The following is a 26,724-nucleotide window of genomic DNA, read 5'->3' on the forward strand; positions in this document are numbered from 1 at the left end:
GTGAACACTGAATGATTCACCTTGATGTGAACACTGAATTATTCACCTTAAAAAAATATTGCTTAGAGCCCAGCCGACCATGAAGGCCATATCAGGGCTATAATTATTCACCTTGATGTGTACACACCATGATTCACCTTGATGTGAACACTGGATGATTCACCTTGATGTGAACACTGAATGATTCACCTTGATGTGAACATACCATGATTCATCTTGATGTGAACACACCATGATTCACCTTGATGTGAACATACCATGATTCACCTTGATGTGTACATACCATGATTCACCTTGATGTGAACACTGAATAATTCACCTTGACGTGTACATACCATGTACACATACCATGATTCATCTTGATGTGTAAATACCATGATTCATCTTGATGTGTACATACCATGATTCATCTTGATGTGTACATACCATGATTCACCTTGATATGAACACTGAATGATTCACCTTGATGTGTACACACCATGATTCATCTTGATGTGTGAACACTGAATGATTCACCTTGATGTGAACACTGAATGATTCACATTGATGTGTACATACCATGATTCACATTGATGCCCACACACCATGATTCACATTGATGTGAATGATTCACCTTGCTGTGTACACACCATGATTCACCTTGATGTGTACACTGACCGATTCACCTTGATGTGTACACACCATGATTCACCTTGATGTGTACACACCATGATTCACCTTGATGTGAACACTGAACGATTCACCTTGATGTGTACACACCATGATTCACCTTGATTTGAACACTGAATGATTTACCTTGACGTGCACACACCATGATTTGAACACTGAATGATTTACCTTGAAGTGTACATACCATGATTCACCTTGATGTGAACACTGAATGACTTACCTTGATGTGAACACTGAATGATTCACTTTGAAGTGAACATACTATGATTCATCTTGATGTGTACATACCATGATTCACCTTAATGTAAACACACCACAATTGACCTTGATGTACACTGATGTACATAACATGATTCACCTTGATGTGTACACTCCATGATTCACTTTGAAGTGAACACAGTGATTCACCTTGATGGGTACATACCATGATTCACTCTGATGTGTTCATACCATTATCTACTTTGATATGAACACACAATGATCCACCTGATGTGAGCACACTACGATTGACCTTGATGTACATACAATGATTCACCTTGATGTGAACACTGAATGATTCACCTGGATGTGTACATACCATGAATGACCTTTTGGTGAACATACCAATATTCACCTTAATGCAAGACAAGAAGGATCACAAATGCACAATTATCTAGGATATGTTTCAATAAGTACTAATAATTAGCAACATAAAAGTCCCACCTTTCAATTCATGCAGTGACTAATATGGCGGCACAGTGGTTAGCGCACTGGATTCTAACCCAGGTTTCCCAATTCAGATCCCCAGTTCCAGTGCACCTGGTATGTTAAGTTTAGAGATTTTTCTGATCTCCCAGGTCAACATAATGTACAGACCAGCTAGTACCTGAACCACCTTTATGTGCACACACAGGCAGACGATCAAATATGCACATTAAAGATCCTGTAATCCATGTCACCAGTCCATGAGTTGTGGAAACGAGAAATCACCCAGAGTATGGCTGCCTTCTTAGCCGGATAAAATGGAGTGATGGCCTAGAGGTAATGCGTCCACCTAGGAAGCGAGAGAATCTGAGCACGCTGGTTCAAATCACGGCTCAGCCGCCGATATTTTCTTCCCCTCCACAAGACCTTGAGTGGTGGTCTGGACGCTAGTCATTCGGATGAGACGATAAACCAAGGTCTGTGTGCAGCATGCACTTAGCGCACATAAAAGAACCCACGGCAACAAAAGGGTTGTTCCTAGCAAAATTCTGTAGAAAAATCCACTTTGACAGGAAAAACAAATAAAACTGCACGCAGGAAAAAATACAAAAAAATGGGTGGCGCTGTAGTGTAGCGACGCGCTCTCCTTGGGAAGAGCAGCCCGAATTTCACACAGAGAAATCTGTTGTGATAAAAAGAAATGCAAATACAAACAAATACAAATACAAAACATGGGAGCAGCAGCCCATGAGTGCAAAATATGAAGAAGAAGTTTATGCACTGACAGGTTTTCTTGCAATAAAAAAAAACCCACTCTCAAGTCCTTATTTTTGCGTTGCACATGCAACACACTACACACACACATACATTCTCCCTCTAGCACAGAGTATATGAAAAAACGCTCACCTACAATCTTTGCATCTTTTATCATTTGTTTGCTCATCACAACCACTTCTGGGAGTTTAGACACCGGCACACACACATCTGTACTGTATGCCTGAAAAAGAAAGCACGTCAACAAAAAAGTAACTAACGTGTCGCTTACAAGCTGAAGAATATTTACAAATCAATCCATAAAACTCATATTTCTATTGAGTTGTTATCATTCAAAACAGCACACTCTCCAAGATACATGAATGGTAAGGACAATGCTAAAAGTTCAAGACTGTGCGGTTCATATACTATACACCCCTGAAATTCAATTTGCATGTATTTGTCAAACAGGACCTTGCAATCTCTAGGACATTATCCCTGTGTGGAAGGTGGCAGAGGAAAGTGACAGAATGGTTAAGGCGCCTATCTGTCAATACAGTGTCTGTGAGGGTCTGGGTTCAAATCACAGTCTCGCTCTTTCTCCCAAGTTTGACTGGAAAATCACATCTAGTCATTCGGAGGAGACGATAAACTAAGGTCCCGTGTACAACACGCACCTGGTGCAATGAAAAGAAACTCAACAAAAGTGCTGCCCTCTGGCAAAAATTCTGCAAAAGAAATCCACTCTGACAAGTACACACAAATATACATGCATGCACTCAAGGCCTGACAAAGGGCGTTGGGTTATGCTGCATGCTAGCCCAGCAGATGCGGAGTAGAGTGCATGGTTTTGTCCCTATGCAGTGATGCTTCCATGAGAAACAGAAACTGAAACCTTGTGTGGAGGTGAGACTGTGTACTACACTTGTTGGCTACTCATCCATCTCATTCGGCTTTTTTTGTTTGTTTTTGTTAGATTTCTTCTTTTCTTTCTTATTCATTCACCATTTTTTTTCCACATAGCATTTTTTTTTCTATTCATGAGATAAAACTTAAGGAATAAGGGCCTGTAGTGTCTGAAGACCCAATTCAAAATTTTTACCCATTAACCCTTTCGATGCCAGGAAAATAAGATTAAAGTGAAATCTATTTGCCAAGGTTTTTTCACAAAAAACGGGTATAAATTTTCAAAAAATTCTGTGCTCTTTGTTATTGGAGAAAAACCCATAAAAGTATGTATTTCCTGAAAGGTAAATGAATAAAGAATACAAAACACATGATGTTTTCCCATTTATATATTTCTAGTGACATGCTGTTGTTTTGAAATCAGTGTTTTGTTTTTTGTCAAATTTTCAACTTGTTCATTACAAACATTAGTCAGGTAATTTGCACTAAAATATCATATTTTCTGGACAAATGGGTATCTGCACACACAAAATCATACTAGAACAACCACAATAAAAAAACAACAACAAAAAACCAGATAAATATACAATGCATTTTGACTTCTCCAATTAATAATATGGATGTGAGGCCACATCCCCTCAGTCTCCACCCCCCCTCCTCTTCACCCCTCTCACACGGTCACTTTATCCAGTTCTCATCAGACCGCATTGGCGGAGTGCCAAGAAAATCGCTCACACTGTGTCCTGCTAATAATTCGCTCGCTTTCTGTCATCTGCTAAAGCTGTACAGCCGGCATCACTCACTGATAGTCGTATCTTGGCCACTGTCTTGATTGCTCCCTTTATTTTCTATCAAATCATCCTATAAATCTAAATGTTCATCACTGTCTTCTCCTTCGAATTTACGCTTCAATTCTTTCTGAGCATCAGCTAAAAGAAAGCAATCTTGGTTGCTTTACTTCCCCACGATCGCATGTCTTGAGCATGGTGTCAGTCTGACATTTTGTTGAGCAAGCGAGGAAAGGAGCCAGGCAAACACTGCGACAGTAACCCAAGCAAAACATTCAAATAAAGGACTGCCTCATGACGTAGATGGTGTTTCTAGCTATGAACAGAATCTAGAAAGATTCCCCAAGCTAAAGCTACTGGTATTTTTGTCAACAAACTGATTGAAAGTCAGAATATTTCGGTGATGAGTTGTCTCGTCATTGTGGCAGCCTAAGGGTTAAGAAGACCTCTTGAGTGTGTGTGTGTGTGCATCATGTGAGAGAGTGCACATGCTGGGGGTCTGGGGCTGTGCATGGAGTATGAAAGCAGGAGGGAGGTGCAGTACTCAAAACAAGCAACAAAAGAGCAACACCCACTAACATCATGCAAACGATGGAGACAAGGGAAGAGATCCGAGGACAACAACAACAAAAAAGAAAAAAAAAAAGGCTAAACGCCATTTCAATTTCAACAGATGTCCTTGCTTTATGGTGTACTTTCTCACTGATAAAACATTTTTCTTCCATTGTCATTACTATATTGTGCAGATTAGGCACAATTGTTGCTGAACTTGTTTACCTGACCAGTGTGATATATTTTTTTGCAAATAACGATGGAATAAAATCAGTATAGAAAAAGAAAAAAAACAACCAACCAACTAACAAAAAACAACCAAGCGGTAGACTTACGGACCTTGGATCCAGGCACCAGAGCCAGGGCAGCGTACAGCAACTCGTGTCGTGCCTTCCACAGCCGACTCCGCTCCTCTGCCTCCGTGGCCCACTTAAAGTCGCTGCCCTTGTTGCTGGCCGCTATCTCTTCTGCACACCATACAGCACACATCATCATCATCACCATGATCCTGTCAATGCTGACATCTTGCCTGGCCTTTGCCTTATTCCCTCTTCTTTCACATAGTTATTGTAATAATATAAATAATGTTAACAATAATAATTCATAGTACACCTGAAAACAGAGTATGGCTGTAACAAGGTGGGGTAAAAATGGTCATACATGTAACAAGAGAGGCAAGGCCTTCAAGACTCACTTGTGATACACTTTAAAAAAAAAAATCTAATCATTAAAATGTGTTCTGCATTTGTTATTATAAAGCTCTGGGTTAAAAGAAAAAAAAATCCTAACGGCAGATTCGAACTCTGCGTATTCGGGTGAGAAGATTCGAACTCTGCGTATTCGGGTGAGAAGAAACTGTCTTACCCATTACACTATCGTGGCTCCTTAACTGATGTTCAAAAATATAATATTTAAACATGCATTTTTAAAGGGCGATAAATCGATTGTGCTATTCACAGTGAGAACACTGTTTAAATCATATTATTCTGGTGTATCTTGGGCATTCAAAAAATCTTTAAGGGCAGTTAAAAATTCTTTTTAAGTCTGCAGTAAAGGAGACGTGGCTATTGCCGCAATCACACTGCAACATTTAGCCGTTTTCTCTGGATCTAGTCTAGATAGATGTACAAGTTTCAGTAAGTTACACCCGGTTGACACGGTCGATTCAATTTCTCTTTTATGTTCATTCTAGTTTTATAGTTTTAAAGTTGATATGAAAATTGAGTATTTTCTTAAACTAATAACACGTAGTGCCAAGTACAAGTACTTCTAAACGTCTTATTAAGTGAAAAGGACTTCATTTTGAGAAAAGTCAAGACTGGAAATTTTTACTTTTCATCAATTCAAGGGTATTAACTCACATGGTTTATTATTTTTAAGTGTGAATTCCGACTGATTCTGTTGATATTTTTATGGCAGTTTGGGGCATAATCCAGTAAGTGATGAGGCGTTCACAAATCTTTCTCTGAATAAATATTTAACGGTCTCCTTCTCCAACTTTCCATCACATGTTATTGTGTATTGTCCATTGAATATAGGATTGAATGGGCAGGTCAACAACTTGAAACAAAATGGTGTCGTTCGCATTCGTGAAGAATATGAGCACGCGCTTTGAATGTGTATAAATATGTGTACGCAACTGATTTTTGCCCATGACCTTCAGGGCTCAGCCAATAGATCTATACAGTCCACTCGTCGTATTGATTTTAGTATTTTCCGAAAAAGACCACTTGGGCGAAGGAAAGTCCTGTGAAAGCCCTGTACACTGAGAGTAAAACACACATGCTTTTTATGTACTGAGTATAATTTCAAAATGTAATGTTTAAGATGAGAAAGATCAGTTTAAAGCAAATTAAGTCCCCTAGCATTAATTACAGATTCATTTCCCTTTTTTACTATCTGCACCAAAACGTTTGCAAAATAGATATAACTTCCATGCTTAGCAAAAGAAGTTCCTGTTTGAACAAAAAATAATAAAAATGACTGCTCTTGTTGTTGTGTCAGAATATCAGATCAAAGTGCAAAGTTTAGAGAATAAAAAAAATAAAAAATAAATATAACAGTAAATGCAGTTTGCATATAATTTGGCTTCTTTTTAAAATTTTTTGTGCCCATCCCAGAGGTGCAATATTGTTTTAAACAAGATGACTGGAAAAAACTGAATTTTTCCTATTTTTATGCCTAATTTGGTGTCAACTGACAAAGCATTTGCAGAGAAAATGGCAATGTTAAAGTTTACCACGGACACACAGACACAGGCACAGTCACACACACAGACAACCGAACACCGGGTTAAAACATAGACTCACTTTGTTTACACAAGTGAGTCAAAAACCGAAGTAAATGTGGGAGTTGCAGCCCATAAATGCACCCCCACATGCACACAAACTACATGGATACTTCATTAAAGGGAAAACAAAACAACAAACTACATGGAGACTTCATTAGAGGGAAAACAAAACAACAAACTACACGGTGACTTCATTAAACAGAAAACAAAGCAACAAACTACATGGAGATTTCATTAAAGGGGAAAAAAAAACAAAAAAACTGCATAGAGACTTCATTAAAGGGAAAACAAAACAAACTATGTGGAGACTTCATTAGACGGAAAACAAAACAACAAACTACATGGAGACTTCATTAGAGGGAAAACAAAGCAACAAACTACATGGAGACTTCATTAGAGGGAAAACAAAACAACAAACTACATGGAGACTTCATTAGAGGGAAAACAAAGCAACAAACTATGTGGAGACTTCATTAAAGGGAAAACAAAACAACAAACTACATGGAGACTTCATTAGAGGGAAAACAAAGCAACAAACTACATGGAGATTTCGTTAGAGGGAAAACAAAATAACAAACTACACGGTGACTTCGTTAGAGGGAAAACAAAGCAACAAACTACATGGTGACTTCATTAGAGGGAAAACAAAGCAACAAACTACATGGAGACTTCATTAGAGGGAAAACAAAACAACAAACTACATGGAGACTTCATTAAAGGGAAAACAAAGCAACAAACTATGTGGATACTTCATTAGAGGGAAAACAAAGCAACAAACTACATGGATACTACACTAGAGGGAAAACAAAACAACAAACTACATGGAGACTTCATTAGAGGTAAAACAAAACAACAAACTACATGGAGATTTCATTAAACAGAAAACAAAGCAACAAACTACATGGAGATTTCATTAAAGGGAAAACAAAGCAACAAACTATGTGGAGACTTCATTAGACGGAAAACAAAGCAACAAACTACATGGAGACTTCATTAGAGGGAAAACAAAACAACAAACTACATGGAGACTTCATTAAAGGGAAAACAAAACAACAAACTATGTGGATACTTCATTAGAGGGAAAACAAAACAACAAACTATGTGGATACTTCATTAGAGGGAAAACAAAACAACAAACTATGTGGAGACTTCATTAAAGGGAAAACAAAACAACAAACTATGTGGATACTTCATTAGAGGGAAAACAAAACAACAAACTACATGGAGACTTCATTAGAGGGAAAACAAAGCAACAAACTATGTGGAGATTTCATTAGAGGGAAAACAAAGCAACAAACTATGTGGAGACTTCATTAGAGGGAAAACAAAACAACAAACTATGTGGATACTTCATTAAAGGGAAAACAAAACAACAAACTATGTGGATACTTCATTAAAGGGAAAACAAAACAACAAACTATGTGGAGATTTCATTAGAGGGAAAACAAAGCAACAAACTATGTGGAGACTTCATTAGAGGGAAAACAAAACAACAAACTATGTGGATACTTCATTAAAGGGAAAACAAAACAACAAACTATGTGGAGATTTCATTAGAGGGAAAACAAAGCAACAAACTATGTGGAGATTTCATTAGAGGGAAAACAAAGCAACAAACTACATGGAGATTTCATTAAAGGGAAAAAAACCAAAACAAACTACATGGAGACTTCATTAGAGGGAAAACAAAATAACAAACTATGTGGAGACTTCATTAGAGGGAAAACAAAACAACAAACTATGTGGAGATTTCATTAGAGGGAAAACAAAGCAACAAACTATGTGGAGACTTCATTAGAGGGAAAACAAAACAACAAACTACATGGAGACTTCATTAGAGGGAAAACAAAGCAACAAACTACATGGAGATTTCATTAAAGGGAAAAAAAACAAAAACAAACTACATGGAGACTTCATTAGAGGGAAAACAAAACAACAAACTACATGGAGACTTCATTAGAGGGAAAACAAAACAACAAACTACATGGAGACTTCATTAGAGGGAAAATAAAGCAACAAAATACATGGAGACTTCATTAGAGGGAAAACAAAGCAACAAACTACATGGAGACTTTATTAAACAGAAAACAAAACAACAAACTACATGGAGACTTCATTAGAGGGAAAACAAAACAAAAAAATACATGGAGACTTCAAACACACATACACATTCACAAACTATGTGCTGTGCCTGTGTGACCGGTGTGAAAGGATGACTATGGCAGTGTCAACAACAGGATGACTATGGCAGTGTCAACAGGATGACTATGGCATTGTCAACAACAGGATGACCATGTCAGTGTCAACAGCATGATCATGGCAGTGTCAACAGCAAGATGACTGTGGCAGTGTCAACAACATGACAGTGACAACAACAGGATGACTGGCAGTGTAAACAACATGACTGGAAGTGTCAACAGGATGACTGTGGCAGTGTCAACAGGATGACTATGGCAATGTCAACAACATGATGACCATGACAGTGTCAATGGGATGACTGTGGCAGTGTCAACTACATGATGACTGTGGCAGTGTGACTGTGGCAGTGTCAATAGGATGACTGTGGCAGTGTCAACAACATGATGACTGTGGCAGTGTGACTATGGCAGTGTCAACAACATGATGACTGTGGCAGTGTCAACAACATCATGACTTGCAGTGTCAACATGATGACTGTTGCAGTGTCAACATGATGACTGTGGGAGTGTCAACTACATGATGACTGTGGCAGTGTCACCAACAGGATGACTGTGGCAGTGTCAACAACAGGTGACTGTGGCAGTGTCAACTACATGATGACTGTGGCAGTGTCAATAGGATGACTGTGGCAGTGTCAACAACATGATGACTATGGCAGTGTCAACAACATGATGGCTGTGGCAGTGTCAACAACATGATGACTGGCAGTGTCAACAACATCATGACTTGCAGTGTCAACATGATGACTGTTGCAGTGTCAACAACATGATGACTGTGGGAGTGTCAACTACATGATGACTGTGGCAGTGTCACCAACAGGATGACTGTGGCAGTGTCAACAACAGGTGACTGTGGCAGTGTCAACTACATGATGACTGTGGCAGTGTCAACAATAGGATGACTGTGGCAGTGTCAACAGGATGACTGTGGCAGTGTCAACAACACGATGACTGTGGCAGTGTTAACAACATCCAGCAATAGGATGACTGTCAGTGTCAACAACATCCAGCAATAGGATGACTGTGGCAGTGTCAACAACATGATGACTGTGGCAGTGTCAAAAACATGATGACTGTAGCAGTGTCAACAAGAAGACTGGCAGTGTCAACAGGATGACTGTGGTAGTGTCAACAGGATTACTGTGGTATTGTCAACAACATGACTGTGAAATTGTCAACAACAGGATGACTGTGGTAGTGTCAACAGGATGACTGGCAGTGTCAACATGACCATAGCAGTGTCAACAATATGGTGGCTATGGCAGTGTCAACAACAGTATGACTGTGTTAGTGTCAACAGGATGACTGGCAGTGTCAACACCATGACCATAACAGCATGAACAAGAGGATGACCGTAGCAGTGTCAACAACATGATGACTGTAACACTGTCAACAACAGGATGACCATGGCAGTGTCAACAAGGTGATTGTGGCAGTGTCAACAGCATGGCAGTGGCAGTGTCAACAACAGGATGATAGTGGCAGTGTCAACAACAGGATGACTGTGGCAGTGTCAACAACAGGATGACAGTGGCAGTGTAAACAATAGGATGACCATGACAGTGTCAACAGGATGACTGTGGCAGTGTCAACAATAGGATGACTGTGGCAGTGTCAACAGTGCCTCAACTGACCCACAGTGGCCACCTGCTCCTTGACGGAGGAGGAGGACCCATGGAACTCCAGGAACAGCGAGGGCACCTCCTTCAAGCTGTAGTTGCTGAACTTGTTGAAGGCCTGCACAGCCACCTCATCCAGAAACTCTGGAAACCACACAGTTTCAGTTTCCATTTCAGTGTCAAGAGGACGTCAAAGCATGAGGACTCATCCATATAAGCTACATCACATCTGCTGCATAAAGAAAGAAAGGAAAAAAAAAAGGAGCAGACACCTGATCTTTTGCATAAACCCAAACATGCTGGTCAGGCCTCGAGAGCCTAATTTGCGTAAAACAACATATTCTACACCACAGCTGCATGCCTGCTACAACTCCCCTGGACTGGCACTTTATGAGACCACTGCAGTAAAAAGCAGGGTTGTTCACTAAAACGGCCAAAATCAATGGAGACTTCTTCATTCAATCAGTCACATCTTTGTTTCCATACTTCTGGAATCCATCAATAGCTCAGTTTAGAATGCTAACTGTACCAAGCAAGAATAAACAAAACAACATGGAGAATAAAACAAAAGTTTTTCATACCAGTTCCACAGGGGAAGCAACCACTCACACCCGGAGTAGCATGAGTTAACACATATGTTGTTGTTTTTTGTATTTTAACTAGCGAGCATCCAGACACTTGCACACTGACACCAGCATGTATATGCACACACACACACACACACACACACATACACATACACACACATCCTCAACACACAGACACACAAACAAACAAACACCCTCAACATGTGGGCACACCCACACCCACACACTAACAACCATACACACACACACAAACACACACACACACATGCACACAGAGTACCTATTCGTGCTATGGGCACACCAGTCTGTAAGATCTGAACAGTAGTGTCCACAGCTTCCTGCACCCCAGGGAAATGCACCACTGCTGCCACTGTCTGTAACACAACACACCATAAGCTGTAACATGTCAGTAACAGTGCACACCATAAACTGTAACATGTCTCTAACACAACACACCATAAAATGTAACAAGAGTCTAACAGAACACACCATTAACTGTAACAAGAGTCTGTAACAGAACACACCATAAATTGTAACAATCTATAAAAAAAAAAAAAAAAACAACAACAAAAAACCAACATCATAAACTGTAACATGTCTGTAACAAAACAGACTATAAACTGTAATAACAGTCTGTAACAGAACATTCTATAAACAGCAACACCATAAACAGCAGTCAGTTTCACAACACCATAAACTCTAACAACAGTCTGTAACAGAACACACCATGAACTGAATTTCTGTAAGAACGTCTTGAAGACCCATTGCAATTATTGTGAGAGACTATCATTTAGTGTTGAACTGATATTATTTGGTACTGATGAAAAAACCCCAACAACAACCAAGAACAGATGCTTTTCTTTGTGTTGACTGGTGATAAATACAGCTGTCTTCTCCAGCTCCTGCCAGCTGCCAAGGTGCCTGGTCCCTAATGCAACCACACCTACACAACAATGTGAAAAGAAGTGGCATTATGATCACATGGTTGTGCATTCTTCTTTTGTGATGTTCACTGAGACAGGACGGTAGGCCTTCGCCACTTTGTTGATCAAAGACGGTTGGACAGTCTTGCTGTACTTGTGCCCTGGCCTTGTTACTTCTCTTTCTCAATCTGCTGACTTTTCTCTTCACCACAGGTTTATTCTTTTTTTTGTTTCACTTGATTTACACCTTAGTTTAGTTTTGCTGAAATTCATGTATGGTCAGTTTCAAACTTCTAGCTATGATGACATCTGTCACAGACTTATAATGTACATGTATCAGGACAAGACATTGCATAAAACTTTCTTGTTGTCCTGTTCATCTACAACTGTGTTGTATTGTAACATGTTCCAAATAAAATACTGTTTAAACCAAGAAGTGGCTTTGATATTTTTAACAGATTAATGTCTATAATGCAGTAATGCAGGATTCATCAATGCATTTTTTATGGGGAGCTACCATTTAATTTATAAATAAGGAACGGAAAAACCACAACCCTGTTCCTGTCAAAGGGAATCACTGAGACAGCTCCGTAACACCACAGACTGCTTCGCTCTCTCTCCCTCTCTCTCGCACGCTCTCCTTTACAGACACACGATTCACTCACAGACTCCGGGATGGCATGGAGACGAAGGATGGCCTTGGTGATAATCCCCAGTGTGCCCTCTGACCCCACAAACAGGTTGGTCAGATTATATCCAGCTGCTGACTTCCTGCAACACCCACCTAACCACAGGTAAAAAACAACAAATATATATATATTCAGAGACAGACAGACAGACAGAGAGGGAGACAGAGAGAGAGGGGAAGAGAGAATCAGTTAAGCATTGGACTTCTGATCCAGTGTCCACCAGTGATCAGGGTTTGAGGCCCCGTTTCAGCATGGTGTTGTGTGTGTCCTTGGGAAAGACACCTGACTGAATTTTCCCTCACTCCTGCAGGTGTGAATGGGTGCCTGAATTCGGTTGGGGAGGGTTCAAACGGTGGAAGGAGAGGATTGGGCACCACCTTCGTATGCTGAGCCCTAGACACAGTGGATATGAATTCACTGCCCTGATGACTGTAAAAGGCCATGAGATGTTTATGTGTTAATGTAATGTAATGTAATGTAATGTAACAATATTTACAGCAGCCATTTTGGTAAAACACCAAGATATTGCAACTCATTCTCTGGTATTCTTCAGGTCACATGAATTTTAAAAAACAACAACAAACAAACACAAAACAACAACTGCTGATTCTAGATTCTTCCAATAAATCCTTTGTACCACACAGTTTTGTTAATGAATAATAACATTTAAGTGCGAGTTAAAACTGAATTTAGATTTCCATCATGTTGCAGTGTTTTCAGTCCAGATGAAAGCCTTCGTTAACATCACTCACTACTGAATTCAGGGAAAAGCAGGGGGTTGGGGGATGTGGGATGTGGGTCTTATCTCTGTCATGCCCTCTCAGAAACTTTTGTTTTCAAAGGACAAACAATTAGCTTGTGTGAGTGTGCGAGCAAGGTGATATGTGTGTGTACGTGCATGCATGCGTGTGTGTGTGTGTGTGTGTGTGTGTGTGTGTGTGTGTGTGTGCATGCACACAAGCATTCAGCTTTTCAGTTTGTTTTCAATGTTTTTCTGCAACTCATTCTTGTGGATGACCGATTTTTGGTCCAGCCTGAAATAAATTGGTCAGGAGAAAACCAGTTCAAAATCTCTCAATACAGATCAGATTCTCAAAACAGAAACTGAGCAGAGCAGCATCATGACCCACTTGCAGCGTGTCCCTTCACCAGCGGTCCAGAACACAGTGCCATTAGCAAGCACCACCTCAAGGTTTAACGTGTTTTCTTTCATGGTCCCGTAGCGGACTGCGTTGGTCCCTGAGGCGCTGGTGGCACACATTCCACACAGTGAGGCGTCCGATCCTGGATCTGAGGTAGTACAGAGGGAGGTAGGCTTACTTTACACGCTTCTTCTGATGTCTTCAGCTGTCTTTTGATGCTATCTATCAAATGTTCATGTTTCTGCATTTTGTAAATTCAAAATAACTGCTTTCCTAGTGTTTGCTTATTATCTCAACTTTTCTCCCTCTCACAAACACACATACATATATTCTGTCTCTTTCTTTCTCTCGGTCTTACGCAAAAGTGTGTTTACATACTCGTACATGCAAGTACATGCACACACACACACACACACACACTCTTTCTCTCACAGAGACACAACTGCTGTGTGGACAGGCTCATCCTGTAGTCCCAATCCTGAACAGACCCCCATAGCAACATCTTCATTAACCCCATCATCAATCATCATACAAAATATTGAAAAAAAAGTCCCAAATTTGGGGAGTAGGGAGGTGGAGGAAAGAAAAAGAAGTGTGTGTCAGCACTGACCAATGGGAAAGGTGAGCCCTGTTTCACGGATGTAAGAGTTGAGCTCCTTCCGAGTCACCCCTGATTCAACGGTGCAGTCAAAGTCTTCATCATTAACAGTCACAACCTTCTTCATCAGGCTGGGGTCAAGGCTCACACCTCCCTGAAAAAAACAAAGGTCCTGTCCACTTCCTGTTCTGCAGAAAGTCCTCCACACTTGTGTCCCTAGTTCAGATGCTGGTAAACAACAAAAACATGTTTGGCCTGTCAACCTCCAACGTCACACACACGCACACACAAAATAGATCACATTCTTTTTCAATGCTGAAAGAGGGGAGATTGTCACACTGTAAAGTGATGATACCCATGTTCTACAGAACAGCAAGGTCACTTCAAAACAGTGTGTGATTTTAGGACTTTGGTCTAAATCAGTACCATGATCAACAAGAGGCAAAGCCTTCATGGCTCAAATGTGATTCCTGCTGGACTATAACAACAAAACAGGAAGCACCGGGGCTAGGAGAAGAGAGAAAGGGTGGGAGATTACCAGTATTTATATAAAATCTAAAAGATTGCAGAAATGTGAGTTGAACCAGAAGGTGTGTACTGGAAATGGAACAATTCAATCTTAAGCAGCCCACATCAACTGGCATTTCATTGTTTTCTAATCATCACACAGATCTATCAGTCTCTAGCCTTCTCCATCTTGATCACAACTCTCTGGCTTCAATAAATCATATCGAAATCGCCAAACACATTTTCGATTGCAACATGCATGATAATCACTCTCAACAAGTCAAGCTCTTTCAACAAAATTATGATTGGCAGATCAGATGAGTTTTACCACTCCAAACATTTCAGTCATGATGTCAACATCTCCATGACCCAAAATCAGGGTGACTGGAGGTGTGTACACCACTAGAGTCACTCACAGTAATACCCAAGCCTGTTCGACCCTCTCTTAGCACCATATATCTTTAGCAAGAACACCACCAAAACAGCTCCTCATTGTCAGAATCCTTAAAAATGTATGCTCATCTTAAAAAGAGTTACCAATATTTCTACATTAGCAATATATTATGCATAAAAAGCAGAATATCATATAAACATATATAAACTGTTTAAAACAGCAAGACACCATGCATACACAGCAACATATTATATATAAACAGCAAGACACCACACATACACAGCAACATATACATAAACAGCAAGACATCATGCATAAACAGCAGCATGTTATACATAAACAGCAAGACACCATGCATATACATCAACATGTTACATACAGACATCAACAGATCTCTGCAACATATCATATATAAACAGCAAGACATCATGTATAAACAGCAACATGTTATATATAGACATCAACAGATCTGTGCACAAACAGCAACAAATCATGCATAAAGGAAACTTTCTTCCTAAAATTACGTTTAAATAACATACTTACCGTGACCCACTCCCCTGCCGGAGTCTGCACTTGTGGGTCACGGTTAAGTATGTGTAATTAAAATGCAGTAAAGTAGCAGAAAGTGCAACACTTGCTCTCCTAGAATGTCAATGTCTCGCCACATGAAGAAAGGACTGACCAGTACAGCGTTGACGCCCCCTTCCAGCCCTGTAGCTGTGCCGAAAGGAATCAGAGGAATGGTGTTTTTGTTGCACAGCTCTGCCACAAGACTCACATGTTGCACATCGCTGGGGAACACCACCACATCTGGCAGTTGAGTGCTACAAAGAACACCATAGGAAAACAGTAACCAACTTTTTATTTCTTTTTCGTCCCTTGCTAACTGTATTTACCTGGCTTATTCTCCAGAGGAAATTGTTTAGCTGCTGTTAGAACAATTCTGCAAGACATCTCCATTTACAAATCTCATCTGAATGGCTGTATGTTTAATGTTTTTCTGTGTACATGTGTACATGAGTGCACTGATTAATGTGTGTATCCCTTTATGTACAAAATGGTTACAATCAGCAGTTACACAATGGAATGTAGATACAAACTGATAATTACAATAACATGATAAACAAATAAAATGCAGTCAGCAGTAAATGATGGCAGCAAGAAATTCATAAGCATGTGGACCATATTGACAAAAGCATTGACACCAGACAGCCCCTAATACAACAAACACAGAGATGCAAACAAATGGACACAAGAGGGACAGGCACAGGACAAAACACAAGAGATGGGTTCAACATGAACGCAGAAAAGGCTCAAACTGACGGATGGTAAGACTCGTCATGCCCATGCTGTTCTCGGGCAGCTTCAGAAGTGGACACATTGCTTTTGCCCACAATGGTCCTAAGGTCCTCAATGAAACCTGCTGTCACTTTCCCAATGTCTGGTGCCTGGAACACAAACAAGGGATTGGTTAAGAATGACAACAGATGACCATTCGTGCTGTGCTGTTTTTCTTCTCTTTCTGTTGCTTACATTCTCAACAGCTGCACTACTGGCATACTGTGAAGCAAATGCCTAAAAAATCTTCAGTCACTGTCGTGATCTCATTTGAAGCCTCTTTCAATTAAAAAAAAGAAAAAAAAAAGAAGTAAAAACCATGTCAGCTGACCACCTCTCTATTTCCACCCCCTTTATCCTCCAAAATTTCACTAGTCAACTGTCAGAATATCATTACCCTGAAAATCAGCAAAAAAAAAAAAAAAGCCACAGAAACTTAGCAGTATTTTCTTTCTCTTCATATTGATCTACATGACAACAAATGGGTCGTCGGGAGACAGGAGGGCCAGGAGAACAGAGACAGAACCCAGGACTGTAGACAGTGGGTCGTGTGTGTGCGTCTGGTTGGGTGTTTGTGCATGCACGAGCATGTGTGTGTGTGCATGCAAGTGTGTGTAAGGCATTTTTATCTTGTGTGTGTGTGTGTGTGTGTGTGTGTGTGTGTGTGTGCATGCACGAGCATGTGTGTGTGTGCATGCAAGTGTGTGTAAGGCATTTTTATCTTGTGTGTGTGTGTGTGTGTATGTGTGTGTGTGTGACTGTTCATATCTATAATCTGTTGTATTAGTTTAGTGTACACACACACACACACACGTTGTTGTTTTTCACATCCAGAGGTATGTTATTTAATGCGCTAGTGTACATGTATTGTTTCATGTTAGGTGTTTAGAGGCCATTATATAGGGAGTCTGCACCATACAAGTACTATCTATCAGTATCATTAATATGTCTGACTGTCTGACTGCAACATCATCACTGGTACTGTCTCCACATCACCAGCAGTGTTCCAAGTCTGCAAGCAAATTAGAATGAAACAAATGACCTTGCATGTGTCATGTTTAACATGAAACTGACCTTTTGGCACAAACAGAGAAGAAACCAAAACTGATGACAACATGAAAATGGGATATAAAGGGCCAGGGAAACTGGGACAGTTTTACTGCATAACCCTTCATTGATGATAATGATAAAAAGATCAATCAAGGATCTGAGGGATGTACTTGTGTTTTCTTTCTGAATACATCCTGATGTCAACCAAAGCTGAGAGGTACTACTGTCATGGTGTAATTGTGTTAGTTCCATCTAAACGAATCAGTATTCCAGCAGTTTGTTTCAAGGAGGAATCATAACATAGAGGTTGATTCATGTAACTGCTTATTTATTTATCTATTTGGAAAGGGAGGGATGGGGGCAAGTAGAAGCCTGACTGACTAAGCTCAAGATGCTGGTAAGATCAGCTAAGTCTTTTACCACATATAGTAGAACTTTTTCTGCTGGTATTAAGTGGTAAGGTCAACTAAGCCTTGCACCATATACAGTAGAACTTTTTTTTCCAACTCTGATGTAGTTTAAGAGGGTATCAGTCTCCTTTTCCATCTGTTGTTGCTTCATTTTATGGGGCTTTTTTGTTTTTTGTTTTTCGCTTTTCTAACCAGTAACCTTCACCCCAACAACAATCTGGAAAATTGTTAACATCAAACACATGTGAAGCTCCCTATCTGGTATTGTGTGTATTATGTCCGATCAGTTCTACCCATGACTATCTCTCTACTGATGCAACCAAACCATTTGTGTGCACCTTTGTTCTCTCAAGAATGGATTACTGTAATGCTCTTTTGGCTGACCTTCCCAAGTACCTTCAGACTTCAATGAATCCAGAAAAATGCTGCAAGATTCATCTGCAGAGCTTCTAAATCTGACAATGTTTCTCATCTCATTTTAATCTCTCCGCTAGCTGAGGCTGTGCATTTCAATGTCTGCTTGTTTGTATGCATTGTGTATGTGTATATTGTTTCTAAGGTGCAGCTTGGCATGTATAATTATGATTATGTAACATTAATGTATTGTGTGAAATATCATGTAAGCACTGAGAGAAATTTTCTGGATAGAGGGCTAAATTATGTTTATGTATAAATCATTATCTAGAGGAAGAGATCAAACTTGACAGAAATGTATGTAAAGAATGAATGACCAACCCTTTTACACTGTAGTTGACTTCCTCCTTGCCATGAAGTGGCCACAATCATTTGTTAATTATTCTGCCACTATTCGGGGGCTGGGGGCTGGGAGGTGTGTGTGTGGGGGTGGGGGGGCGTATGTATAAAGAAGCACTACTCACTACTTCTATCCAAAAAATTTTTTTTTTTTAAATTATCTTTATTTCACAGTATCTAGGTTAGACCACTCTGGCCAGCAAAGCAATCTCAGGGGGTATACCCTTCTTCTTCTTCGGTGTTGAGGTCCCACAATCATACAGGTTGATTTTTCTGGCACCTAAAACTGGGGAGGTGTGTGTGTGGGGGGGGGAGGGGGCTAGGGGGGTTCACTACTAATATTTTGCAGTTAGTGTTCCTTAATGATGTGAAGAAGAGGCAGAGGTGATGGTGGCATTCCACTGCTGATCAGTGGAATTGGGGTAGGGGTGGAGGGGGGGGGGGGTGCAGTGGGTGAGGAGGGACAGAAGATAGCCCGTGATTTATTGCTACTCTGATCCATGATTTCGATATAATGGGTTTTTTTTAAATATCACTAACTCCTCTTTTTTGGTTGGTTCCAGCAATTGGGGGGGTAAGTCAGTTGTCATGGTACTGGTGGAGATGAGCTTCTGCCTCAAGGGGGACATGTTAAACTTTGTCATGCTGCAGTCTGTACAGCATGGCCAGCCTTGCCGTTGCTGAGTGGGCCATTCGAGTTGATCAATCATGTCAGATAAGCTTTAGGAAGTACAATGTAACGACAGAGGGAAGGGTAGGACGCGCGGGGACTGAACCAGCTATTTAGATAAATCATAACAAAGCCTGTGAAATAAACTAAAAGGTGGTTGTGGTGAACACTGGTGATGATGCTGTTCGAGGCTGAGTGTTGGTGTAAGCCAGTCAAAATGCCTGCTGTGCACCCTGTCAACATCAGAAAGAGTGAAGCGTAACGACCTATTGGTTGACGCTCTCAAAGTCAAGTTGTTAAGGGTTAAGATCTTGGACGAGTCGATACCAATACCTTCGCCGACTGAAATAAGTGCTGCTGCCATTGATGGGGAGTTTTCTGTCTCAAAAGTTGCGCGTATCTAAGTGCATTTCGACAACGCATTTTGGTCAGTTTGTACTTTCCTCACCGGAAGTGTCGCGAAGTCAAGGTTAGAGTTCATGGTCAAGGACATAGCCGCTACCGAAAAAAAACCTTTTCAGAGTAGAAAATATTTTATTTTTTCGGTCCAATTATCTTAAAAAGCCTTCAGTATCTATACATATTTGTTTGAAAGTAAAACAGCATAGCAATGGAACGAAAAGATAAAAAATGCAAAATTTTAAAAATCATCCGGTTTCCCAGCATTCACTTCTCTAGACAGTCTTTCCGGCTAACAAGATGGTGAGTGTGGGGTTCACGTGTTTAGGAGCTCAGTAGTTTTTCAAATATTTTGTTACAAATAGAAATATTGTGTATCATAAATATGTAATTTTAGCGTATTATTTTTCATTTCCGATTTCACATAATTTCATTTTCATATGATTTGACTCAAGTTGTAGTTGGATATATGACATTATTGCTGGAAGATATTGACGGCCATGAGTACACGCCGTGAATCATGGCGACTTATAACTGGCAAAAGGAATTGTGATCATTGTCACTTTGTACAGTATTTTCGCTCGTTTGGGTACCATAAACAATAAAGTTTACTTCGATGATGTCAGAAGTCCACGTTTTACTTGCATGGTAATATTTTTCGTCCACTTTTCACAGTTTTGTGTTACCACGTGTGTTGTGCCAACACGATTTTATATTTCAGAACAAAAAACCCATGAAGCGAGAGGCAATATCCACCTGTCATTCTGTGTTCTTTCCATTCAGTTTAGTTCCGTGGACGAAAAATCATAAATTTGTTGAAATTTGCCGATGACAGAACCTTCCGCGTCCCAAAATACAAAAGAACAGCACGGTGGTCGAGCCTTTTCATCATCTGCTGTTCAAATAACAACATGGAACTCTTTGCCTCACCACGTTTGTCACAGCCCCTTACTGCCTTCCATTAAATCTAACCTCAAGACTTTGCTCTTCCAGCAGCATTTCCTTTAGACCCTCTCTCAATCATGAAAGTAGTTGATTGTGTAGGTATATTTGTCACACTGTATTGTGTGTTGAATGGATGCATTTATGTATGTTTTTATTGTATGTACAAGTTTGTATGTGCATATATGTTTATTATGCATGATTGGAAGTTGAGGGCTGAGTTTCGTATGTGTGTGTGTGTGAATTGTAAAGCACCTTGTGCAATGAAGAAAGCTGATAAATGAAATGAAATTATGGTGCTTAAAGCCTCGCCGACCACTAGGGCAAGAGTTGATAAATGTCCAGTTATTATTATATACTCTGTATTTCTTCCACTGTCAAGAGATGTAAAGGTCAGCCAAAGAGTGGAGGGGAAGAAATACAGAGTATATATTACAAGTTTTTCTACCTTACAAATAGAAAAGTACAGAGGATATTGCCAAGCGAGATACCTATATTACATATTGGTTCAGACATGAATCCACGCAATGTTTAAAGAAGGTGGGTGTATTATAAACTAAAAACAAAACAACAAAAAATAAACATTCAGCTTGATGTTGATACACAGAATATAGAACTATAAGGATCAGTATCAAATTTGTATTGGAGATGGTGATATTTTGTTTGTAAAATATGCATTAACATTGATTGATTGATATCATATACCTGTCAATGTTAACATTATAACTATTTGGTTACACTTACAAGATTGCATGCAGCTTCAACCATATTTGATAAAGAACTGCAAAGGTTAAACAGCTTTTCAGAAGGGGTTTGGGGAATGCAATGCTGCATTTCCTGTGTGATAAGAATGAAAAGCTATGTAAACTATAATTGATATGAGATCATCTATGGTGATCCACACACATTGGTTACAGGTCCAGATTAATTTGATTTTATCACTGACAAAGCCATTAACAGATGTAGCTCAGTAATATGATTGGATTTTGCAGGTAATGGAAAAAAAACTGTAATTGAGATAGATTGACAATGCAGGCATTCAAATTGGTCTATTTATTTATTTATTTGTGCCTGTTCTTTTTCTTTCAGGTGTTCGAGCGTTTTGTTGAGGTTGGCCGTGTGGCCTACATTGCCCATGGAGATGACAAGGGCAAACTGTGTGTCATTGTCGACGTCATCGACCAGAATAGGGTGAGTTGCCTTATGTGGTTCAGGTAGTAATAATAATAATAGTAACAAAACAATAAATGTACTCAAAACTGTACTTGGTAAACAAAGTTTTTGCAGACCATTCATTCACTCACTTATATAACTTGATTCCGGGTGATATCAGTGAACAAAAGAAAAAAACAACAAACTAATTAGTCATGGAGGAAAAAAAACTAATTAGTCATGACTGCTGGAAGCATAACACTTACGTAAATAACATTTTTTTCTCCAGTTACATATTTTTGTTATAAAAAGTATTAGATGAGCCATCCTATGCTAAATATGTAAGCCATAATGCTCGACCACTTCAATTCCCCTTAAAAATAGGTTTGAACATGTTGGAGCTGAGTGTGATCTGACAGTAAATGGGTGTAACTGAGATTAATTGTAAGGTCCAGAGACGAGTAGCAGCCAGTTATGGACTGTTACAATAGAATAGAATAGAATGTCTTTATTACCGAGTATACCGGGGTCACAAGGAATATTGGGGGAGATAGTACATTACAAGATACGAACATAAAATGAAACTCCTACACAAACACAGATACAGTAGAAATTAAGATACGTACAAGTGCATATCAATATAAAAACATGTGCATACTCATACATGCACGCACTGCACACACTCGCACGCACGCACGTTTGAACAGAAGCTGCATATTACATGTGGATGGGGCTGATGACTAGATCTTTAGGTAGATGGTTGTTGATTGCACAATTCTGTTTATCATACTGGATTTGTTCTAGAGACATGCCATTGACTGCTTTGGGGGGAAAGCTATTGGCGAAGCGATTGGTTTCGTTATTTTACTTCTGTACCGTCGACCACAGGGGAGCATCTAAAAAAATCCCAAAAGCTGGATGTGATTCGTCCTGGCTGGTTATTTTGCTTTTTTGAGTAGCCACTTATACGTCTTCTAGAAAAGGTAGATCAGCCCCGGTAATCTTGGTGGCAGTTTTTACGATTCTGTTTAGGGCTGCAACTTCTGCTTTGGAAATGTTTCTGTACCAAACAGTAATAGCGAAGGTTAGCACACTTTCAATGACTGCTCAGTAGAAATCAACCATGATTCTTTAATTCTGAACTTTTTGGGGTGCCGAAGAAAGTACAGGCACTGTTGTGCTTTCTTAACAATTTTTTCCGTATTTTTCTCCCATTTCAAATCGTTGGAAATGATCAGTCCGAGAAATTTAAAATCGCTGATGATCTCTACTTGTCTTTAATGACAAGTGGTAAGGGGTCAGATCTGGTCTTCCTGAAAACTAAAATTAATTCTTTTGTTTTTGATACGTTCTAAGTTGTTTTGATCACACCGGCTGACAAGTTCTAGTACTTCTTCCCTATATTTTGACTCATCACTGTTCAATATATGGGAACCAGAAAAAGTGAAGTAAATGAGGGTAGGTAGTAGAAGCAAGACATGGCTGTTCAGGAAATGCCTTTGTGCCTCTGCCTCGACCTTTTTTATTTTGTTGTTGTCCATTTTATTGTTGTTGATGATGCCCGTTTTGTGTTCAGGCTCTGGTGGATGGACCGTGCAGTGGTGTCCTAAGACGTGACATCAACTTCAAGGCACTGCACCTGACACAGTTCACCGTCAAGATTGGGCCCTCTGCCCGCACTGGGTCTGTCCGCAAGGCGTGGGAGAAGGAAGACATTGCCAAGAAATGGCAGGAGACCACCTGGGCCAAGAAGATCGCCGCCAGAGAGAGGGTGAGTGTGCCATTTCTGTGGGGTTTTTTTGTTTGTTTTTTTCCCCTCCCACTTTACATTTTATCAAGCTGCAAAGCATCCCTACCAGGAGTTTGTTTTTGGTGGTTATGATCTTATCACTATTTCAGTTGTCATATCTAAACAGATCACAACATACAAGGTCAGACAACACTTATCTTGAGAAAAGGGGGTTGCAGGTTTTAATGGCAGTATGATGGGAAGGGAGGGGTGCAATTCGGCATCATTGGATCCGGTCATTGTGACAGTAGATTTGAGAAAAATTTACTTGCCGGTGAAGAGCCTTGTATGATAGGAATTGCCGTCATAATGTATCACATGATACTTGATGACGATCCCTAATCTGAGGCAAGTAACATAACATACCCATTTCTTACTCTTGGCATCTTGTAGTTTGTATTATTAAACCGCTTGAACGTTCATAGAATCATAGTAATGAACATTGATCATTACTACATGTACTGATCACAACTATATTTTCTGAGTCTTGCATATGGTAATTCAGCATTAAAAAAAAATCCATCATGGCAAATAATTCTAAAGATTTTTTTTTTAAACAGCATCCTCTTTTCTTTTGAAGAATTGTTTTGGCCACATATAATAATAGATTGTAGAGCTGAAGTGAATATTTGCATCCTAACATTGATAAGATAAAGTATCAACCATTGTAAGGGATTGCTTGTGCGAGCTTGGAAAGACGCTTTGTCAATGTCAAACATGGTCTTAACTGGTGGTGTTGTGGTCTTGACAGTTAATCTGTGTATCAGTGGTGTGCTATAAGTTATTGAAGGATATATACTTTCAAAATATGTGTTTGTGAGTTTTGGTTTCTGGGTGGTTGTTTTTTTTTTGGTTTTTTTGTTTGTTTTTTTCATGGTGAAGTCTCTTGCCAATGATGAGCCTTATTTGATAGGAATTGCCGTCATAAGTGTCCCATGACACGTGCTGACAATACCTTGTCTGAGGCAAGTAGATCTTGGATATCATTACATCTCTACATGACCTTTGAAGGTTTTGAAACATTTGAGTTTTGTTGCGGGTTCTTTCAGCCTGTGTGATTATTTTATAAGGTACTGATATTCATAAAAGGGTTTGTAGTGTTGGGTGACAATTTATACATGATTTGATTGTCATCATCTGGTTTAGCTATTTCAGACAGTACTGCATTATTATACTATTATACTTCTGTGTGCTCAACAAGCTTGGTAGATGATTATGTTTGTGGCTAAATAGTAAATGTTGTATGTCTTACAGAGGGCGCAGCTTACAGACTTTGACAGGTTCAAGTTGCTGAAGGCCAAGCAGGCGGTGAGTTTTACAGTGATAAAGTAACTTTCTGCTAGGGGGTAAATAGTGTGAAATACCGTTAATCACAACAGGGGACACATGTCAAACTGGCCAATGGGAGGCAGTGCTGCTTCTTTTCATTCTCTTTGATGATTATTTTGTGGGCTTCCATAATAAATGTTCCTTACTGTTATTCGAGCCTAAAAGTTCTTACTTTTTGTGGGGTGTTTTTCACAGCACTCCTTTGCTTTTGCTGTGCATGCCAATGATGAGCCTTGTATGATAGGAATTGCCGTCATAAAGTGTCACCTGGCACTTGCTGACAATACTTAGTCTGAGGCAAGGATGCACACTCTCTTCACACTTTGACACAAAGTCCACAACTTCATCTTGTCTGAGAGACATGAGAACAAAGTTGGATCTTGAATTGAATGCCATTTGCCCAGAGGAAAAGTATTTGACATGTAGAAAGCATGGACACAGTGCTACGATGGGAACACATGTGGACTGAAAGGTTGCCATATTAAATTACCCAGTTGTTGAATTTAGAAGAGAAATAATGTCTGAAATTGTTCCAAATGGCTTAATTTCTGTAAATGACCTAATGATAAATGATGAATAGAAAGCGCTTCAATGTGATATGTCCAGTGGATAAGCATTTTCAGTCTCAGTGGTACATGGTTTAACATTTAAGAATTTGTGTATTTATATATTTGTCAGTGTTGGGGGGGGGGGGGGGGGGGGGGGGGTGTTAAAAAAATCATTCTACATGTCTCTTAGAGAAAGGCATGTTTGTCATTTTTATGCTTGCTTGTTGATTGACTGTGAATTTTGTGTATTGTTTGTATTTTACATCACAAATGAATTTCTTTAATTGAACAGTAAAGTACTCTGCAATGGAAAGAGTACTGTCTTCTCAGTTCTTGCCAGTGATGAGCCTTGTTTGATAGGAATTGCCGTCATAAAGTGTCACCTGACACTTGCTGACAATACCAAGTCTGAGGCAAGGACACACACTTCTAAATATTGTAAAAGTGTCCAGTGGAAAAAAAAAAAAAAAAAATCCTGGTTTGATTGCAAATATGGCCTTGTTTTGTACAGTTCAGGTACATTTCTTACTCATGAAATAAATTTTATTCACACTGTTTACAACTATACCTTTTTGATTTTTAATCTATGAAAACAAATGGCAGTCCAAGTATACAGATTTGAGTATCTCATTTCGTTAAAATAGTATAGATAAGATTGTCTTCATTACTAAGGACCAGTGTCACAAGGAATATTTGGATAAAAGTTCATTCTTACTGAACAGGAAACTAGCTCTTAACAGATATCAGCTGAGATAGAAAAATTTGATTGATCTTGTTTTTACATTGACTGCCGTGTTGTTACAGAGGAACCGACTGGTCAACGTGGAGTTTGGCAAACTGCTGAAGGCCTCCAAGAAAGCGCCCAGCAAACCCAAGAGGCTCAGGAAGAAAGTCAGCAAAAAGTAAACTGGCTCTGTGACAGTGAATATAAATAAAAAGACTTTCCAGCTTCATTTTTTATCTGTGGATACATGGAGACTGCTTGTGTGCGTGTGTGTGTGTGTATGCATTGTGAACGGTGCAACCCTGACCAAAAGGAATATGG

At 39.6% G+C, this 26,724-nt stretch overlaps 2 protein-coding genes across 3 annotated transcripts in view; one reads left to right on the forward strand and one right to left on the reverse strand.

Moving 5' to 3' along the window:
- LOC143300457 (putative D-lactate dehydrogenase, mitochondrial) overlaps positions 1 to 19,999 on the reverse strand; it is a 31,894-nt gene extending 11,895 nt beyond the window's left edge. For both annotated transcript variants that reach the window (XM_076614141.1, XM_076614142.1), the window contains exons 1-10: positions 19,854 to 19,999; positions 16,623 to 16,747; positions 15,982 to 16,123; positions 14,411 to 14,552; positions 13,789 to 13,948; positions 12,635 to 12,740; positions 11,327 to 11,420; positions 10,475 to 10,603; positions 4,692 to 4,819; positions 2,260 to 2,350 (exon numbers count right to left, since the gene is read on the reverse strand). In XM_076614141.1, coding sequence (XP_076470256.1) covers positions 2,260 to 2,350; positions 4,692 to 4,819; positions 10,475 to 10,603; positions 11,327 to 11,420; positions 12,635 to 12,740; positions 13,789 to 13,948; positions 14,411 to 14,552; positions 15,982 to 16,123; positions 16,623 to 16,747; positions 19,854 to 19,943 — 1,207 coding nt within the window. In that variant the 5' untranslated portion in view covers positions 19,944 to 19,999. The remainder of the gene's footprint in view (positions 1 to 2,259; positions 2,351 to 4,691; positions 4,820 to 10,474; positions 10,604 to 11,326; positions 11,421 to 12,634; positions 12,741 to 13,788; positions 13,949 to 14,410; positions 14,553 to 15,981; positions 16,124 to 16,622; positions 16,748 to 19,853) is intronic.
- A 1,876-nt stretch (positions 20,000 to 21,875) lies between these two features.
- LOC143300248 (large ribosomal subunit protein eL14-like) lies at positions 21,876 to 26,632 on the forward strand. The gene is made up of 4 exons (XM_076613837.1): positions 21,876 to 22,052; positions 23,590 to 23,784; positions 25,057 to 25,110; positions 26,484 to 26,632. Exons 1-4 carry the CDS (start codon positions 21,891 to 21,893, stop codon positions 26,583 to 26,585), a joined length of 513 nt encoding a protein of 170 aa, XP_076469952.1. The 5' UTR covers positions 21,876 to 21,890; the 3' UTR covers positions 26,586 to 26,632.
- Positions 26,633 to 26,724: the final 92 nt, after the last annotated feature.

The sequence above is a fragment of the Babylonia areolata genome, chromosome 26 (genome assembly GCF_041734735.1).
Source record: "Babylonia areolata isolate BAREFJ2019XMU chromosome 26, ASM4173473v1, whole genome shotgun sequence".
NCBI classification, from domain to species: Eukaryota; Metazoa; Mollusca; class Gastropoda; order Neogastropoda; family Buccinidae; genus Babylonia; species Babylonia areolata.

Excerpts from the sequence above, each read along its gene's own strand:
- LOC143300248 (XM_076613837.1), top strand. The coding sequence starts at position 21,891 with ATGCAGGCATTCAAATTGGTCTATTTATTTATTTATTTGTGCCTGTTC. Across the intron at positions 22,053-23,589 it reads ACGTCATCGACCAGAATAGG|GCTCTGGTGGATGGACCGTG; the intron begins GTGAGTTGCCTT and ends TTTTGTGTTCAG. Across the intron at positions 23,785-25,056 it reads AGATCGCCGCCAGAGAGAGG|AGGGCGCAGCTTACAGACTT; the intron begins GTGAGTGTGCCA and ends TATGTCTTACAG.